The following is a 20348-nucleotide window of genomic DNA, read 5'->3' as shown; positions in this document are numbered from 1 at the left end:
GAATAAAGAAAAATACATTCCAGATTTTCAAATAAAAGAAAAGGGAATTCTGATTTATCATCTTGCAGTGATTCAACACACGATAAAGTAAATTTCAGGGAAGAAAATTACAACCTACTGCCTATATGTCCGCATTTAAAACTTTCTGTTCTACAACCTTGCATCTCATATAAAAATATGGCCACCTAAAAGAGAAAATAAAAAAAAATAATTTTTATTATGTTCTCTTGACCACCAATTTTCTCCTAGTAGGAAAAAAGACTGCTACCTATTTTCCATGAAAAAACCTTTGTAGCAGTCCCAGAGGAAAAGTCAAAAGTTTGACTTGAAAAACGGAGCTACTTCAAAAGCATTGTCAAACAGAGGTGAAGGTTTCTTAAAAATGCATAAATTAAAGCGTGGTGTATTCATAAATATCTCTGTAACTTTACACAGTTTATTTGTGAGCAAGTTGCACATTTAGGGGAGCTACAGAATTGCTGTAAAACTAACTTAAATAAAGTAGAAAATCGATTTGTTTATTAGCTCCTGTTTGGACTCTGTGTGTGTATGTGTGTGTGTGTGAAAAATGAAAGAAAAATGGAGAGTTTTTTTCAATAATAAAAAGGGAGTTGCACTGCAGGGCCCCTAAAGCTTGTGAAAAATTAAACTCGACGGATTCAAACTGTCCTATTTCCACTTCAAAAGAGAAGAGGCACTGAGCTCTTCCCAACTTATCTTCAAACGCCCAGCACCCTAGAAAGTTTCTTTAAAAAAAATAAAGTCTCCAGTTCCCCCAAGCACTGTACCCGTTACTGGAGCTGCTGTCTCTCCCTCTTCTAATTATACCCATGTGAGTCTATTAATCAACTTGTAAATTATTTAGAGAGCCATGCGCTGTCTTCAGCCAGTACAAACACACTGCATGCAAAGGCTTGCTGAAAACCAATGGAGCTCCCAAAGGGTCTGTGCAATGTTCAGACAGCTTGCAGCTCTCCAGTACAGCACTCTTATAAAAAACAAGAAATAAAAACTGAGCTTACCCCCTCAGATATCAAGATTTACTCGTCCTTTCAACTCGGGAAGTCTCGGCGAGTTTTTAACAAAGAGGAGCTGCTCTATTGTCAAATCTGTGTTTCGGGCTCAGTGATGAGAATATTAATTTGATGTCAAAATAAAAATAAAATCAAACCAAAAAACAAACCCACCCTCAACAGAGCAAAGTGTTTTCAGTGAGACTGTGATCACAATCGCCAGGGGACCCCCAACTTTCAGAGGCTGCACCAAAAAGCACCCCTTTAAAACCACTGCAATTTAAAATCAGGGGAGATCTGTGTTTGTACAAGTAATGGTTTTTATTAGAAAACAGGAGAAATTAGGGAATTCCAGATTTTACCCCCTACGTGCAGACTGCCATTGGGGACAGCTTCAGATATTACAACTTTAAAAAAATGTAGAAAAGGAAGAGGAAAAAACCAACATGGATTGTGTGTGTTCAACTCTAACAGGCTGCAAACAGTGCAATGTTGTGTGTGTTCCATGAATCAGCTCTCTTACCTCCTGAATCTTCATTTTGGTGGGAAAAAACCCAATCACCCAAACTAATTGCAGTTCTCCCAGCTGAAAAGCAGAATTTTACTGGTTTGGGAGTGGTTTTTTTCCTCATTCTGCTTTCCTGTCATCTCACTTTTCTTGGCTCTATTTATTCCAGCCTCACAAACAGATATATTAATTAGCAGGGATCACTCCATGCTATTTCACCACAAAAACTGGACAGAATGACATGCAGATATCAACTGACTGATGATCCTTATCTTTGTGATACCCCCAAAATGCTTCTGCTTGTCCTTCCATTAATACAGGGACATTTAGGTGGGGAAATCAAAAATGCTTTCTGCATTTTTTTTTGTTCTCCCAGGATATCAAATTCTGACAGACATCTTTAAGATGGTGATCAAAGATCATGCAGATGGAACTTTTAATTAATGTTTGTCCATGTTTTCAGTGAGACACGTCCAGCCCTCCTCAGAACTGGAGCTACCTGAGGACAGGAATTCTGTTTGAAGGTTTCCTTCAGGTCTCATCTGTCCAGGGGAGGGCCAAATCTATGGAACTGCTTCCTCAGGACATTTCAGAAGGAATCAAAGCAAATAAATCAATTTATGGCACTTGTCTTGCTGCCTGTGTGAAGGTTCTGGCCACTGCACTCACATCCTACTCCACTTCTTTCCAGGCTGCCCAAGCAAATGGTGAGTGCTGAATTTAGCATTATTGACCAGGAGTTAATCTAACTGGAGTTAGGGACCAGAAGATTTGGCTTAGACTCCAATGTTGGTGATTTTCTGCCCAGGATATACTTAATAATATCTACTCAGTACCCAGTGAAACCACAACTTCCTAAAGGAACAGTCTCTGCATTTCAGACTGGTAGTCCAAAGCACAGCTCAGTGTTTATGACAGGCAGAAAGCTGTCAGGTTACTGAACTTATCCCCAAAAATCCATTTTTCAATATCTAATGTGCACCTATTGTAGACTAGAGTGTCCTTGGAATTAAAAAATTATTTGGCTCAAAAATATCTACGGTGCCTTCATTAGGTAAAATAAATCACCAAACACATAAATGAGGATTTTAGAGGTCTTCATGAGACAGCAAACAATAGAAAACACTGACAATGGGAATACTGGGTTGCCTTTTGGGGTGAATAACAGAATTATCTGGGCAGTTCCTGAAATACATGGTGTAAACATGAAGCAGCAGTACAGGAAAATGTGGATGGATCCTAAAGCCAAGAAGAATCTGGGTTAGCGAAGCAGAACTGGGGCAGAACGAGCACTGGGCAGCCCCAAAAACTCAATAATGAGTGAGCTCTGAGCAGGCAGGGCTTTGAGCCTCCTTACAGCCCCACACCACGCCCTGCTGGCACATTTTAAATGACTAATTGTATGCAATCAGTGCTGTCCACAAGAAGGGAAACACGCTGGGATCAGTCCCCTGGGGCAGCATTTTAAGAATATATGAGGCATGTCCTCAAGATTTTATGGCACTGCTTTCGTTTTGACGAGTAATGATTTGAGAACAACATTTTCCCTGCTCTGCCTTTGGTTCCCCTGCTCTGTGGAATGTCACTTGCAGGGTTCCCAACCCACAGGAACAGCTGAGCCTCTCAACAACCACAAACCCAATGGAAAGGTTGAAGTTCTAATTGCTTTTCCACTTCCAGCACTGTCTGCTATTGGCTACACTGAGTTTTTCTAAGTGATATTTGCTGGAAACTATCAATAGTCAATCATAGCAGCAGAATTTTTCCCCTGTTTCAACCTGGCTGCAGCAAGAGAGCAAAGATGCAAAGATTCTTTGCCCACCTTTCCTCTTCAGTACCCTGTGTTATTCCATTTTCTCCAAGCCTCTTGTGAGGGCAGTAATGAATTCTTGTTAGTGTTTACTAATGTAAATTCATTCTTTGTTATCCCTGGGAGAGGAGGATTAGCAAAATGACAGAACTTATTATTTCTGCTTTTGCTGGATGATATTTATCTTTATTCAGCCCTTAATTTTGTGCTGTGTCCCACCAAATAAAATATATATGTGCATATCAGCAAATCTAAGGGAGAATTTTTAGCATAATGCACAGAAATATAGTTATGATCCCTATTAATATTCAGAAGTATTGTACAGCTTTATCTGTGCATGCTGTATTAAAAAAATTAATCTAAATCTGAAATAATTTCTAATTTGGAGGAAGAAAGGAATTACAACTTCAATTTCATTTTCCTGAAATGAAAGCAGCTCCCTTGGACTAAGGATGTGCATATTTTTAGGACTGGCTAAAAATTATGGTCTGTGCAATTATTTTACTCTACTGGGAATGCATCTCCTTTAAGGAACTTTAATGGTTAAGATGAAGTTTATAAAACACACAAAGAACATTTTAGTAAAGGAAGCTCTTAAAGGAGCTATCTTGGAATAAACAGATCATCCAAAGTCCCATCTCAGCCATAACTGAAATTTAGAGAGTGAGGTATTTACAGTGCTCCTCTCCACAGAGATGAGCAGACAGAGAAATTACAGCAGGCACACAAGATTCTGAAATTAATGGATACCATGAAAGTCAGGGCTAGAGCTTGAAAGGATTTCAGTGTGGGAGTTAAACTGAATTCAAAACTCAAATGTGTTTGACCACATTCAGGTCAAACCAGATCACACAGGAAGGAATTATGGGCACACCTGGAGATCCACTGTATGCCATAATCTGAGATCTCCTGCCTTTGAGTTAAATGCCCATTCTGGGTATCTCTAACTCAGAAAATCCTCTCCTGAATCTCTGTGCCCATTCCTGAGGACCCAAATTTCATCTGCAGAGATTCCTGCTGTCCCTTCCCATGGCCCCAGAGCAGCTCCCAGAGCAGAAATTACAGCAGGCACACAAGATTCTGAAATTATTGGATACCATGAAAGTCAGGGCTAGAGCTTGAAAGGATCTCCATGTGGGAGTTAAACTGAACTCAAAACCAGCCACATCCAGGTCAAAAAGGAAGGAATTATGGCCACACCTGGAGACCTCAGATCCCCTGCACGCCATACTCTGACATCTCCTGCCTTTGAGTTAAATGCCCATTCTGGGTCTCTCAAACTGAGAAAATCCTCTCCTAGATCACTGTGCCCATTCCAGAGGACCCAAATTTCCTCTGCAGAGATTCCTGCTGTCCCTCCCCATGGCCCCAGAGCAGCTCCCAGCAGTGTGGTGCTGCTGTGAGTGCTCTGAGCTGGTCACTGAGTTAGGGATAAATGCAATCCATGCACTGCAGATGGAGTTCAGAGTTAAAATCCTTTATCCTGTGGCTTGATAAAGTGCCTGGCAGATGGATGGCACCCCCAAAGCTGCAGGCTGGCAAAGATATTTTGGAAAAGTCCTGAATCTCTGGGTTTGCTATCAAGGGAAACTTGATTTAACCTCAGTTAATTTTAAAGGCTCGTGTTTCAGAGCTGTCTAATTCAGCCTCAGAATGAAACTATTGTGCAACAAACAAAGGAGATTTTCAAGCTTTTCACCTCACCAAATACATTTCTTTGCTGAAAATAAAGGACAACAAAGATTTCTCTTTGCTCTTGGGGGCTTTGCTGAAAATTCCATTAATACTGAAGTTTAACTGAGATTTCCCCATTTCAGCACGATTGTCTCCTGGTGTTTGTACCACTGGAAACCATTTGGGCTGTTGCCAGAAACAGCACTCAAAGTTCCTCTCCCAGGCTATTGCAATTTGGCAAAATAAACATTCTTCCACCCTCCTGCAACATGATTTCTCCTCTTTAATTACAGATATTCTCTGATTTCCAACACCTCACACAGACAGCAGGACAGCTGTAACAGACAGACAGGTTTAAGCTGCTGCCCTCAGGAGCTCACAGTATTTATAATTTATCTGAAATCCCTGCAGAACTTTCCAAAAGCAAAATATACCCAACATTTGTCATGGCACTCTCCCTCCCACAATCAAAAATGCTGATAGAAATTAAGTACAAAGAAATTTTAAGTTTAAAATATTTACATGAAAGCAGAGGAAACTGTGGTAGCATTCTAAAAGTCAACATCCAAATATAAAATGAAACACAATATTATTGTGCTTTGAAAGCAGTTTGACACAATAGTGTGCTATAAAAACAGTTTGAATTCATAACTAGAATTTAATTTAGATTTAATTAGAGATTAAAACATGGAATTCAGATTTCAGAATCTGCACAAGAAATCTGAATTTTGTTGGAACAGTGAATATTTACTTTGAGGATATAAAAATCCCCTTAGAAATCAAACTTCTGTTAGGAAATCCTACAAATCCCATGGAATAAATTGAATTAATTGACTTCCAGGCTACTCTGATTAGAATCTGACCAACATAAATTCACTCACAGTTTGGTTTTGGCTACAAATTTGTAACTACAGTGTAATGAGACAACAATGTGCCCTACCTGGGCATCCACTGTCAATGTAAGGCTTAACGAGTTCTCCAAGTTTTGTGTTGTCTGCAACAGCTTCCTTTAGCAGTTGCCCACAGCAAACTAACAGGAAGGAAGAACAAAAAAGACACAAGGTTAAATTTTAAAAAGGAGGCAACAAAGCAAAGCAAAGAAAAGAACCCAGAAGCTGCATAGTGGAATAAGGTCACTGAATAAAATAAAAGTTGTATGTTTTTTGAGTTTGTTGTTAGGGTTTTGTCGGGTTTTTTTGGCCAAGCAGAGTGAAAAGCAAGGAGAGTGAGGATATGGAATGAAGAAAAAAAAAAAAGAATATATTTGGCATAGAACATATTAAAAATGGAGAGAATGACATTAATCAAATATATTTCTGAAATAACAACTCAAGGGATTGCTGGTGGCTTTCACTTTTTATAAACTTGTAATTACTGAATAAAGTTCCAGCTGCTCAACAGCATCTGAACCACTCTGCTGGAGGTGCAGCACAACGCTCAGCTCAGGAGGGGCCTCCTTGGATCATTTAATGATCATGTAAGGATTACATTTAAAAAACTGTGCTAATGCAATATTATCATTGATTTCAAACATACACAGAACTCCAGGAGATGCAGATTTCAGGTCTGAGCCAGGACAGCTGTACATGAAATATTCCTGGTTTGGCCTTGGAGGGCATTGGCTGCCCAAGTGAGGGAGGGAACCAAGAATGGAGAGGTCACACAACAGCAGAAATCCTAATTACAACTCCAATTTGGTAAAAAATATTAGCTACCTGTCCCCCTGGAGATTATTCAATTAATAATCCTAAATTGATTCCTTTTTTCCTGGAATCAATAGCACTGACAGGCCCTGCCTTTGATGGGAGAAGATGGAGCCCTTTAATCAGTTTATTGCTGTTAATCACACTGCCAGGCCAACAGGAGTGAGAACATCCCAGCAGTGCTCCTGGGACAAAGCTGATAAAATTCAATGTTTAAGTGACAATTTGAACAGTCTCCAGTTGTCCTGGAGAAGCAAATTCATATTCATAATAAATAGTGTAAAAAACACAACAGAAACTCAGTGCACAGCCCCCAATTTAAGACACCTAATGAATACACACCTAAATTCAATCCAATTCATGAGACTATTTAAATATAGATTTAAATTTTTGAGCCTGAGCTTCAAGCCCAATGGCCTAATAGAAATTAAGTGTATGCTGAATATTATTCTGAAAAATTATGGTATTCCAACTCTGTATTAAATACTTAATTCTTCTAATATTTGGGTTATAGAATACTTAAAATAAAATTCAACATATGGGTAAAGCACTGGTAATGATTTTTAATAAAAAGAGCTGCAACTCTCTCATATTGTAGTTACTTTAGAAAAAAAAATGCAAATTTTGACCTAGATGGAACACTATGAAACCTGCAGTTTTAGAAAAAAGTTGGAAAAAAATTTAAAAGGACAACAATTTTTATTACAAGCACGATTTGTTTTCTTTAAGCTAATGACACGATTAATAAAAATACAGCTTTGAATAAATCTGCAAATATTTCATTTTTCACATGATATTTCAAAATACAGCAATGGCACAATAACTGACAGCAGAAATATTCTATCACAACTGCCTTTTGCTTAACTAACATGATGTGACTAATCAGCAAATTTTACAGTTACCAGACATTTGTTTAAAATAATTTATGGTCACTCCAGTATTAGAAGACAGTACAGAACATGGAAAATACTGCACTGATCCTATCAGCAAGCTGCACTTTTATATACAGAACTTTTTAACATTTAAATGCTAATCTTGAACAAGTCTCATGCAGAATTTTTTGGATTTCCTTTACAGAAGAAAGATGATGCACTTTTAACTAATTCCTTCATTTTCTCACACATTACTTGAGTTGAGACCTCAGTAAAGTTCAGAGCGAATTCTATTTTAAAAGTGCCCCAATTTTGGTCAGAGAGCTGAAACTGAAATCATTACTCATGATCCACTGACCCACAGAAGAATTCAGAGCGCTGCAGGAGCCTAACAATAGAAAAATACAGATGTAAAAGGTATAAAAATGATGAAATGATGACTAAAAAAAACCTTAGAGCTGCTTTGTCACAGCATATATGCTTGGTTTACACTTCTTCATTCAAATACTTCTCAGTTCTCTCAAAAAATTGACATCCACAGCAATGGACAAAGAGAGATTTTATGAGAGTAAGACAGACAGACAGCAAAAGATAAATGATCAAAAAGAGAGAAAGGGGGAATTGAGCAAAGTGCGTGTTTACTGAGAACTTACTGTTGACAACATCATATTTCTGAGCTATTAGTGCTGCCTGCAGGCTCTTCCCACTGCCTGGGGGGCCAAAAAAGAGAATCCGGGGCGTGAAGGGGGCGGCGGAACGGTGCCGGGTTTGGACAAAGGCAAGGACTGCAACAGGGGAGAACGGCAAAAAATTAACTCATTTCTTTAAAAAAAATAAATATAATAATTTATTAGCTACTCTCTTAAAGGCAAAAAATTAACCCATTTCTTAAAGAAATAAATATAATAATTTATTAGCTACTCTCTTCTTAAAGGCAAAAAATTAACCCATTTCTTAAAAAAATAAATATAATAATTTATTAGCTACTCTCTTAAAGGCAAAAAATTAACCCATTTCTAAAAAAAAAAAATCATTGATAAACTACTCTTTTCTTAAATGCACAAAATATTATCATTTCTTTAAAAAAATAAATATAATCATTCATTAACTACTCTCTTCTTAAAGGCAAAAAATTAACCCATTTCTTAAAAAAATAAATATAATAATTTATTAACTACTCTCTTCTTAAAGGCAAAAAATTAACCCATTTCTTAAAAAAATAAATATAATAATTTATTAGCTACTCTCTTCTTAAAGGCAAAAAATTAACTCATTTCTTTAAAAAATATAATAATTGATAAACTACTCTCTTCTCTTAAAAAAATGTTGATCATGGTTTATTTTATCACTGAAACACCCAGACTCTGCACCCAAAATCAGGACACTGATATAAAAGTGTCCTGTCAGCAATTTGCTCTGAGAGGAATTTCAGAAATCTCACTATCATTACATTCCTCTGTCTTTCATCAGTGCCTGTCAAACCATTTTAAAGAGCAGATTCAATTAATAATTGCTCTCTTACCATGTTGTTTTTAGCAGAAGTAATTTTTGCTTGATAGCTACAATTTTACCATGCAAATTATAGAGGGCTGTAATTACATTTAATACTTTCTGCAGTTTCTGAACAAATATTTAAGCGTAAAAACTCGGGATGTTAAATTAATGACATTTATCCAGCTGTGTGTGATTAAGACTCCTAATTACAATATTATAGACTTGTAGCACAGTGTGTCGTGACACTGCTCAGCCTTGACAACACAGAGCTGAGTGTGGATGTTTTATTCCTTTACCCATCCTTTTTGTGTAACTTGTAAAGAAAATTTGAGCTTCTCTGCCTGATTCCACCCATTTGCTGGACACCATGCTCCTAAATTTTGCTTCAAGCAGGAAATAGAACCTTCAGGTTTGGAAAGACCAGGGGACATGTGAAGCATCATCAGCATTGCCACATTATAGAGACCTGGGCTTGGTTACAAACCCAAAGGAGAACCTGAGAGATCACCAAAAGATGTCACAGCATTGGCAGTGAGGACAAATTTGGATTGTATTTGGACACAGCTGTGGCCATTTGATGGCTGAGAATGCCAGAGAAGGGAGCAGCCCAAGCCATACTTGTGACATCTTCTGGCTTTTCCAGGCATCAGTCCAATGCCAAAGTTAAATTTTCTGGTTGGCCATGACCAAAGCAAGCAAGGACACATCTTCAAAGCTCTGATTCCCCTGGGATTGCAGTGGGTACACCTAAAGGTGAGCCCAGATGAGCTGCAGCCTCTCTCAGTTTTTGTGAGATCTTCAGTTCCAATAAAGGACTATCTAAAGAGTCCTTGTAATAAAAAAAGAATTTTAGGTTCAGGAATAGGACAAGCTTAAGCATGAGTGTTTGAATGAGTCATAAGCTATGTTAAAAAGCACAAAAGGATTGGTGGGGAACACCCTGAGGATCAGGATTTTAGGAGCCACTGTCAATGCATTGCTCTGTACCAACAATTTTTCAGGGAACCCTCCCTTAGATGCTTTAGTATGATTAGAAAATATTTTCTAATAAAGAAACACCTCCAGCAAACTCAAATTTCTACATAGCGGCCCTAAAATATGGAGAAACTAAAGGTGCAGCCCCATGGGATTGGATCCATCCCTTCCTGCAGAGCTGGGATCCTGCACTGCCCAACTGCACTGGGTGTCATTCCCACATCAGGGCAGCAGCAATTCAGTCCACAACATTTTATAATTGTGTGAAACAACCCACAATACTGCTCATTTTTATGAGAGATCTTTTTTCTTTTTTTTTTTTAGCTGGGGCAATAAAAATCCAAACAGAAAACCTGGAAAATCCTACTAGAAAATAGTGTTTGCTGCATGGAACCCTGAGAATCAGCTACCCAAGTAGTGCTCCAGTTATTCTGAACATTTTCCACAACCCAGTGTACTGAAAAGCACAAACATTACAGGCAAAGCACCCTGCTTACAAATGATGCTTAATTTGCAGTAAATAACCAAGTTAATTAGGAGTAATGATCCCCTAGACAGTCTCCACATCTAATTATTCTTTAAAAAAAATCTGGCTGCTTGATGCACTGCAGAAAAAAGATCTAGAGAGGATTTTTTCATTCCAGTTTTCAATTTATCTCACTACATTATTAATTAATAATAATTAATATTCAGGCACTCACATTTTTATTTACAATTCAAGGCATGAATTCTTTATGAATGATGATATGAACTTTTAAATTTAATTAAGTAATTTAGAGGTAATTAATGTGGAAATTCAGAATATAAACTTCCTACTTGTTTATCTTAAAAGTGCAGCACTTGTTATTAAAAAAAAGACCTTTTTGAGATGCAAAATTACTGGGATATAAGAGATCATCTGCAGACTGACAGCTACAAAGTACATCAATTGGTCTTTCTGGCAGTTTCCTTATTCTCTTCTAGAAGGATCAACATTAAAAGTCAGATTGCATTACAGCCAAGCAAAGGCAAACAACAACTGATGAACAGGAAAGCTCCCAGCACAAACAGCTTTTAAACAATGAAATGTTCCCAGCTTTGAACTACTCCTCCTTGTTGTTCTCAGACTTGGGAAGGTATTGGCCCTTTGGGAGATGAATTGAGCCACAGGGCTCCCCTTTAGAAGAGACACTCACAGAAATGATGGTGACATTTGCTCTGCTGACTCAGCTCTTCCTTGGCAGGGCTGGGAGCTGAGAATTTCCAGTTATCTGCACTTATTCCAGTAAAATAACCACCAGGAACAGCCCAAATACTGTTCTGTTGAAGTGAGGGAGCGACCACCTTTGTTGATTTAGCATCTGACTCCACTTTATTCATCAATCAGGCACTTTTTATAACAGTGTTAATTCACTTCATGCATATTGCAAAATCTGAGCTCCTGATAGGCTGTAGAGAAAACTTCAGCTCCTCCTTTTGTTTACAATACCTGAAGTTAGTTTACTGAAACCAAGATCAGTGTTCCCACCATGATATGAAAGGTTCTCAAAACCTTCATATCTATTCCCAGACCGGCCGTCTGTTCCCAGTAGCAGCCAAGGACAGAACGGCCTGAGAATCTTGTTGTTTATGTAAAAGGTGGCTGAGAACCTAATTATTTACAGGATCAAGCCTGGGAAAGGCTGCTTTGCAGCAGGCTTCTATATTTCCCTCAGCTGAATACCTTCATGGCCTCTTTCTTTAAGCCATGCCTAAACCAGGCTCTCCACACTGCTCTAGAGAGAGCACAGCTCAGCTGGGAGCATCTGAGCTGCCTAATCCTACAAAGTGACTCCAAGAGCCAGGAACCAGCCCTCAAGCAGGACCTGCTCCGCTTCCCACAAAGCACAAATTTACCCTGTGAGAGAACATCCACCGAGGGCTGGTCTGCGTTGATGGATTTCAGAACCTTCTGGTAGATGTGGAAAATCTCAGGGAAGTTTCTGTGGTATTCCAGCAGCTTCTTGGACACCTCCTGCTCAGACAGATCTTCTGGTTTCACCAACCTCTCCTGCACCAGGGGGTCACTTGGCCAGTCAAAGGTTGTGTGGAAAACCTCTGCAGGGAACATGGTTAGGAGCTAAGAGAATGAATTAACAGGCCTCTAATTAAGAATGTCCCTCCTAATTCCACTCCTCAAAACTAGTAGCATGAATTAACAGGCCTCTAATTAAGAATGTTCCTCTTAATTCCACTCCTCAAAACATCCAACTTGATATTTTTATTGAGCAATGGCAGGATTTTATCTCATGATGGATGATTGATGATAAAACTCAACAGACAATACAGAGCTGAGTCGATTTGACAGTTTATTTTGTTTAATAGAAATGCTTTTATTTAACCTAATGGAAATGATTTTATTTACCCTAAAAGCATCCCTGCACCTCAGAAACAAAGCAGGACCTAGCAGAGATGCACAGCAAAATTATAAACTCATATGGACAGATCTAACCTTTAAATATTCTGTACTGCCATAGTCCAGTTTGCAGGTTCAATCCTGAACTTTTTATTTCCCTGTATTTTATTGGCACTGAAAATAATGCAATGTCAACAAATACCATTTCCAAACAGTTGAAATTTATAATTACAAATTCCTACTAGTTTTAAAAGGGATCCCATTTAAATTTTAGCCCCATCAGTAATACTACAACATTTCTGAAACCAAGCAAGACTGCAGAGTGCAGGGGAGGTCAGGAACAAACAATACTGCACCTTGTGTGAGGGGATCCAGCCTTTTCCCACCACTCCTCTCAATCAGCACAGTGTCTGGGGCATAGAGCATAACTAGGCAACAAAAAGGAAAAAAAATTTAAAAGTGTAACTCCTGTTAATAATTTGCTTTATTCCCTGTAACTGTTCAGATGTATCCTAATATCAAAGGTGGCTGAATTTATCTCGAGCATATTTCATTTTTCAGCATTCTCCCTGCAAATATTTTACTCCACTTTTAGTCAGAATACTAAACAATACAGTGGGATAAAATATCCATGAATCCAGTACCCATGGGCACCAACTGTCCCCATTATCCAAAAGACATCACCAGCAGCAATAAAAAATTGTCTCTGGAGCCTCAGACAGAAGTTCCCACTGACACTTGAGGCTGATTCTCTTCTACACCACCAACATTACTTTTCACCCAGGTTCTTTGGTGGTGAGACCAGTGAAACTCATTTTTTTTAATATATAACCTCACAGAAAAGCGTTCAAACTTGATTAGAAAGCATCAAAAGAGGAAGAATCTGTCAGTTCCCTGGGTTGCTTTTGGCCAATCATCCTTGCAGTTAAACACTGTAATTTAATTACTATTTTCAGTGCATTTGATTACAGGTTTCAAACAAGTTCTTTTTATGACTTTCTTCTTTGTATTAAATGGCTTTTTCAGGCACTTTTCTCCCTATTAAGGTACTCACACACAGTAAATCTCATCTCCTCTCAATCTTCTTTTTGATTAACTAGACAGGCTGAGCTGTAAGATTCTCATTCAGGTCTTGGTGGCACAGATATAATTGTGAGCAAAACTCAACTTCAGATGTTATTAGGTATATTAAAAATACATGCAAGTACTAGACATTAAACATTTTTGCCTAACTCTACTGCAGTGATTCTGAATTCTTCATTAACAGTTGAATATCATCCAAATCAAATCCAAAGTGACAATTCATCAAGTTGGATAAATTCTGTGCACTGGCAAGCTCTGAATTTATCATTTCACACTGCATTCCACACAATTGCAGTAATTTTTTATATTCTAAGTAGGTCCTTTAGCTATAATTTGGGACAAGTTGCTTCTGCTGTACGGCAAGGGCAGCTGTCAAGGTCTGTAAAACATTCCACCCCAAACCAGCCAGAATCCAGCCCCACTCTGAAAGGTCAAGCTTAAAATCACCATGTTTCCACTTCACTTGGTGAAATTTACATTCCCTAATTCAACAGAAGCATAAACTTGTGTTTAGCACATGAGGAACTGGTTTAGGCTGAGGATAAAAGCTGATTTTTAGAGATGGAAGTCAGGAGCAAAGCCACCTTTAGCTGCTCAAACCCACCTGGTGCAGGGTCTGGAATTTACAGAGCTCTGACATGGAAGGAGAAAAGGCTGTGAAAGACAGGGCTTAAAATCCCCCAGGTTACCTCAGACTTTCAACCCTACTGAAATATTGTGCTGTCTGGTGACTGTCTCCAGCATTGGTATTGAATTTATTGAGGATTTTTGGAGACAAACCCTTCCAGTCTTTCCTCCTGGATGCAACCACACACAAACCTTGCACTGCTTACCAACATGCCTAGGAAAAATGCCAGATGATTGCAGCATCCATGCCTGCTCCTGGTTTTCAGGGAAGCCTTCCAAAATCCATCCCTATTGAACAAAAACATGAAAGAGTTATTGATCCTGGAAGAGAAAAAAAACCCCACAAAATTCACACTAAATCTCAGTGCTGTTTACACAAAAATTACCTCATTCTGATCCTTCCACAGCTCAGTATTTCTCATGGATGCTTGTGAGAGAAGAAAGCAAACATGGAGCACTGATATTTTTGTGAAATTCATGCACTGATTCCACTGCCACACAGCAATGGGAACTTATGGATTGTAGCAATGATTTTTTTCTTTTCATGTTTCAATCTTAAAAATAAAAACGAGCCAACTTCTATCTCGAATAAAAACAACCCAGAACAATTTCTACAGTTTTGAAATATTCAAAAGGATACCAGCCCACACTGTGTATATATATATAAAAAAAAAAGGAGCTAAACAAATCTAAAGACAGATTTAATGCCAAGAACACTGAGGAAAATATGCATGCTTTCATTATTTTCTTAAATTATACAGGAAAACTCACAGTAATGGAACCAGCGTTCCCAGAGCTAATGAAGCAACAGAGCAAAAGAAAGAAAAAAGAAAAAAGAGCTTTTTGCTCCCTTAAGTCCTTGTTATAGCCAGCTAAGTGTTGGATTGAGCATCTTTAAAAAAACATTTACAGATCTGTGAAATACCGACAGAGAGCTGCAGCCTCACTCAGTTTTTGTCTGATGCAGTATTTGAAATCTAATCCACTTCCCAGGCTCACATCTGAGTCTTCTGAACTCCCCCTAATTTATCTGGCAGTTTCCTGAGCACACAAGTCCTTGCTGTTCTATCCCACCCCTCCAAATAACTTTGTGATTCCTCAGGAAATCTGGGAGCTATCTTTGTGCTGAAATAAAGGAGATATTTTAATATTGCATTAGCTGGCAATCATTCTCAGCTCCCACATAAATCTGGTGCTCTGTCAGGGTGGGGTCCAAAGGTTCTCCAAGTATTTCAGGGAAATCTATCTCCAGGACTTCTGTGGGAGGGAATGGGCCATTCCAATTACACAAGAAAATAGAGCAGATTATTTAAAATTCCTTAATTAGCCTGGTTTCAGGAAGGTGTCATCCTGCTGACAGATGTAGAAAATACAAGACTCAAGTATCTGCAAGCCATTTTTGCCACTCCCAGTGTTTGCTCTGCCAAATTAGAATGAACCACTGGCTAAGGTCACACAGGTGCTGAGAAATCAATTTATCCCTTGGGACTTGCAGAAGGCAAAGCTGAACAATGTTTGTAGTGCTATGCCAGGAACTTCAGCACTAGTTTGGAATATACTGGGTGCAAAATTTATATATATATATGGCCAGATCTTCTAGGGAGAAATGGCAGCTGAGGTCTGATGGCAAATAAATCAATGCCAATTTACAAAGACTACAAATCTGGCTTGTTTTCTCCACTCTGAGTGCAACATTTTTGGAAACTATAACAAAACAAATGTAAAAAACCACAAAAATTGCCCTACAAAAGCTGAAGTCACTACTGCTTATGGCTCAAATCACATACTGTGCAACAGGCAGTAAACACAATAGTATAACAATAACCAATCCATACTTTTAACAATCCACAGCAAACTTCAGGAGGTTTACACACAAATTTCAAAGGCCCTTAAAACAGGCAATAAGCAGAAAGTTTGGGGTATTTAGGAAAACAAAGCTCAATAAATAGCTCCCTGCTGAAAATATATTTTAAGGCATTAAACAAATGCAAAACCAACACACATTACAAAAACAGTGAGCATTTTGGAGCTGATTTCCAAAGGTCTCTGAGTTGCAGGGTATCAGTCAGTCCCTAATTAGAATATATTATCCATCTACTTGACACTTCAGTGAAATGTCTATTCCAGCACAGAGCTGCAGCTTTGTTCAGAACAGGTTTATTGATATTCTGCTGCTCTGCCTCTCCATACCCCCAGTGGCTCGGTTCTGTTTTATCACACATCAAAAAGGCCGTATGCTCAGGGCACCCCGTGCACAGCTCAGAGCTGGAGGTCTGAACAGCTGCAAGTAGTGTGCTATCACAGGAGGGACAAGCTCCAAGCAGATGTCACAGATAAAATAAAAAAAAAAGAAAAAAAAATAAAGGGAAAAAAAAAAAAGAGTGAAAAGGGAGTGTGGCTTGGGAGCACAGCAAGAGGAAGAAGACACAGCAGAGCAAGACCTGACTTAAAATATGCCTATCATGCTTCATGCAAACATTGGTCTTTTTTTGCCCTCCTGACTGTCATTAAAGTCTAATTAAGAACTTCACATGATGAATTTGTTTCTTTAAGAAGCCATCTTCTTTTGGTTCTTGATAGCAGTAACCTTCTATCCAAGGATTGCACCCTATCACACCAAGTGGAACAAAGGCTAAAAGTGAGAAATTCCACTGGTCACTGCTCCCTGTGTGCTGTCACAGGAGGGACAAGCTCCAAGCAGGTGTCACAGATAAAATAAAAAAAAAAAAAAAGAAAAAAAAATAAAGGGGGAAAAAAAAGAGTGGAAAGGGAGTGTGGCTTGAGAATGCAGCAAGAGGAAGGAGACACAGCAGAGCAAGATCTGACTTAAAATATGCCTATCATGCTTTATTTGCTATTTTGCCCTCCTGACTGTCATTAAAGTGTAATTAAGAACTTCACATGATGAATTTGTTTCTTTAAGAAGCCATCTTCTTTTGGTTCTTGATAGCAGTAACCTTCTATCCAAGGATTGCACCCTATCACACCAAGGTTGGAACAAAGGCTAAAAGTGAGAAATTCCACTGGTCACTGCTCCCTGTGTGCTATCACAGGAGGGACAAGCTCCAAGCAGGTGTCACAGATAAAATAAAAAAAAAGGGGGAAAAATAAAGGGGGGAAAAAAAGAGTGGAAAGGGAGTGTGGCTTGAGAATGCAGCAAGAGGAAGGAGACACAGCAGAGCAAGATCTGACTTAAAATATGCCTATCATGCTTTATTTGCTATTTTGCCCTCCTGACTGTCATTAAAGTCTAATTAAGAACTTCACATGATGAATTTGTTTCTTTAAGAAGCCATCTTCTTTTGGTTCTTGATAGCAGTAACCTTCTATCCAGGCATGGATTGCACCCTATCACACCAAGGCTGGAACAAAGGCTAAAAGTGAGAAATTCCACTGGTCACTGCTCCCTGTGTGCTGTCACAGGAGGGACAAGCTCCAAGCAGGTGTCACTGATAAAATTTTTAAAAAGGGCCAAAAAAAAAAAATATCAGTAATGGTTTTGCCAGTGTGGATCTAAAATTCTGGAGATTTTCAGAGCACAGCAGACTGAGAGTGCAGTAGAAACACTGACAACCCAGCTCTCGCAGCCCATCAACATGAGCAGTATGAACGATGGAAAATGCTCAAACCTTGCCAAATTTCCCATTAGAAAGGAACCTCTTGTGCCTCACATTAGTTCTGTCAGTGGAGTAATGTTTTTAAAAGTTCTATTTTTCTCAGAAAACAGAAAATGTGAACGGGCAGATTCTCTTCCTGGATAAATCTTTGTACCATCACTTTCTTTGAATGGAGTTTCATAGAGAAAATATTATTACCTTTAGCTACCAAGGTAAAACCAAACAGTACCAATTGAGGTAAAACCAAACAGAGCCAATTGAGATAAAACCAAATAGAACTAATCAAGGTAAAATCAAACAGAGCCAACTGAAGTAAAACCAAACAGGACCAACTGAGGTAAAACCCAACAGAACCAATCGAGGTAAAACCAAACAGAACCAATTGAGGTAAAATCAAACAGAACCAATCAAAGTAAAACCAAACAGGACCAATCAAGGTAAAACCAAACAGAACCAATCAAAGTAAAACCAAACAGGGCCATTGTTCTCTTTGCCTTCCCTTTCAAGGGCAACCATAAAAATTACCAATCTCAACTCATTCTGCCACTCTTTATGTGACTCACTGGCCCAAGTTTGGTTTCTAAAGATGCTAACCCTCCAAGAAATTGGCTCAGCTCCCCCTCAAACTCATCCTGAGCAATTTCTCTCCCTTCCATGAATTCCCAGCAGTCAGAGGGGCTGCAGCCAAGCTGTGCTAACCCTGCAGGATGAAAATTCTCTGTATCAGCCTCACAAGTGCCAGGCTCTAACATAATGCCTGCAATAAGTTTCCTGTGTGTGCTGCAAGACCTCCCCACCTGATCCCTCACAGTCCCGACCAGGTTTGTGTTACAAGAACACATAACACAGGGCCTCAGCAGAGCTGTTGATCAATAAAAATGTTCTCCTCAGAGAATGCCAGTGACATCTATAAACCTGTGAGTGTCAAAACAACGGCACAAAAAATCCTCTATTCCTACTGTCAGTGGGATGAAAGCTGCACAATTAATGCCAAGGCAATGACACCACAAGGAGAAATAAAACAAACAGCTGGTGGTACTGTGGTCCAACACGCTGCTCCTAATCTGTGAACATTTTTTCAGTGAAAACATGCTGACTCATGTTTTGAAAGAAATGGCATAAATCTGGTCAGTGATGTAAAAACCCCACAGCATTAATTCTATTTTGAGTTACACGCAGAAAATATTACACATAAAATGCATAGATCCCCTTTCAAAGGAGAAAATAATTTGTGTCACTTTGTGTGTGTCTAACTACTAATGTCAAGATTTTTAATAACCATCACACCTTTAAAAAACAAATAATGTGTTTCTCCAAAAACCAGCTGAAACCTCAGCTGGGTTGATTACATCCATTCCATTCTTGCTGAATGTCAGGGAAGCTTCATAAAGGTTTTTTCCCCCCTGGTTGTGTAAGACACCCAGCACTGATTCAGTGCTGCTGGTGACAACAACAGGAACATGAAATACAGGCAGGACTCTGTGCAGCTGTTGGCATTTTAACCACCTTGTCACCTTACTCATACATGACCTAATACTGAAAATAACTCACTGAGAGATCCATCCCTCATTATTGACAGGAGAACTAAAGCCATGCCAACAATTATAGAAAAAAAAAAAATGGAAAATAAGGTGAAAGCAGCCTGTGGAGAGTGATGGATTTTGCTTGTACACTGACAGTAAAACTCACTTTAACAAACACTGGGAAAAGTAGCTGCTGAAAACATGTGTTCTTTTAATCAGGGAAAGAGACCTATGTGGAAAAATGGGCATTTTTGAGAGGTTTTAGAGCTCTTGTTATAAAAGAACTAAAAATACCACACAAATGAACAGGACAGTATATCATGTGTGGTTTCAAACAGGTTCTCCTGCCAGCTGAAGGGCCTAAATCCTGTGTGGATTTATTACAGATAAAAAAATATATTGAGTGCTACCAGATATATAATATGGAGTGCTAAGTAACTAAAATTACTTAAAATGAAGTCAAATAGCTCAGCTAGAAAGACCTTCAAGGAAAACCAGACAGTCCCATATAATGCAAGCACAGTGAACAGTGCTTGAAAATACAAAGTTTAATTCTGCTTTGCAAATTCAACATTAATAGGTCAATTATACAGTAAGGTCTGCAGTGTTTTATGGAGAAAAGTTGATATCATTTAGGATTTCTGCAAATCCCTTTACTTTTTCTTACTAATGATCAAAAAAATCATTGTTTCAGTCTCCCAGATGATGAAACATGGAGCAAGAAACACAGAATGCCACAGTTTTGAACACAACTAAACCTATTCAAGCTAAGAGTGAAAATATTAATTATTACCCAGAAGACAATATATTCAAATTCAGTGTTTCCTAACATAGGAAGAAAAAAGAGACACAACCAGAAACAGAACTGAAATCAGTAACGTTAAGACTCTTTTCCTCAAGAAGAGCCAAAAACCCTCAACAATATTGATTCCTATCTATTTTCTGTTTATCTTTTTTGTCCACTCCATCTCTGCCAGTTGCCCCAGGCAATCAACAAAGCTCTGCTTGTTCAGCCTTTGATCATCTCCGTGCTGGAAGATTAGCATATGCATACTCTCATCCTCCCCTTTATCCT

The 20348-nt window shown here is 38.7% G+C and overlaps 1 protein-coding gene across 10 annotated transcripts in view; it reads right to left on the bottom strand.

Moving 5' to 3' along the window:
• Positions 1-20348, bottom strand: part of AK8 (adenylate kinase 8) — a 74993-nt gene that overhangs the window by 39305 nt on the left and 15340 nt on the right. For all 10 annotated transcript variants that reach the window (XM_064727759.1, XM_064727763.1, XM_064727764.1 and 7 more), the window contains 5 exons: positions 14340-14421; positions 12780-12851; positions 11925-12125; positions 8234-8365; positions 5946-6035 (listed from right to left, as the gene is read on the bottom strand). In XM_064727759.1, coding sequence (XP_064583829.1) covers positions 5946-6035; positions 8234-8365; positions 11925-12125; positions 12780-12851; positions 14340-14421 — 577 coding nt within the window. The remainder of the gene's footprint in view (positions 1-5945; positions 6036-8233; positions 8366-11924; positions 12126-12779; positions 12852-14339; positions 14422-20348) is intronic.

Source organism: Zonotrichia leucophrys, chromosome 17, assembly GCF_028769735.1.
Source record: "Zonotrichia leucophrys gambelii isolate GWCS_2022_RI chromosome 17, RI_Zleu_2.0, whole genome shotgun sequence".
Lineage (NCBI taxonomy): Eukaryota > Metazoa > Chordata > Aves > Passeriformes > Passerellidae > Zonotrichia > Zonotrichia leucophrys.
The sequence above is the reverse complement of the archived record's forward strand: the minus strand, read 5'-3'. Positions and strand labels throughout refer to the sequence as shown.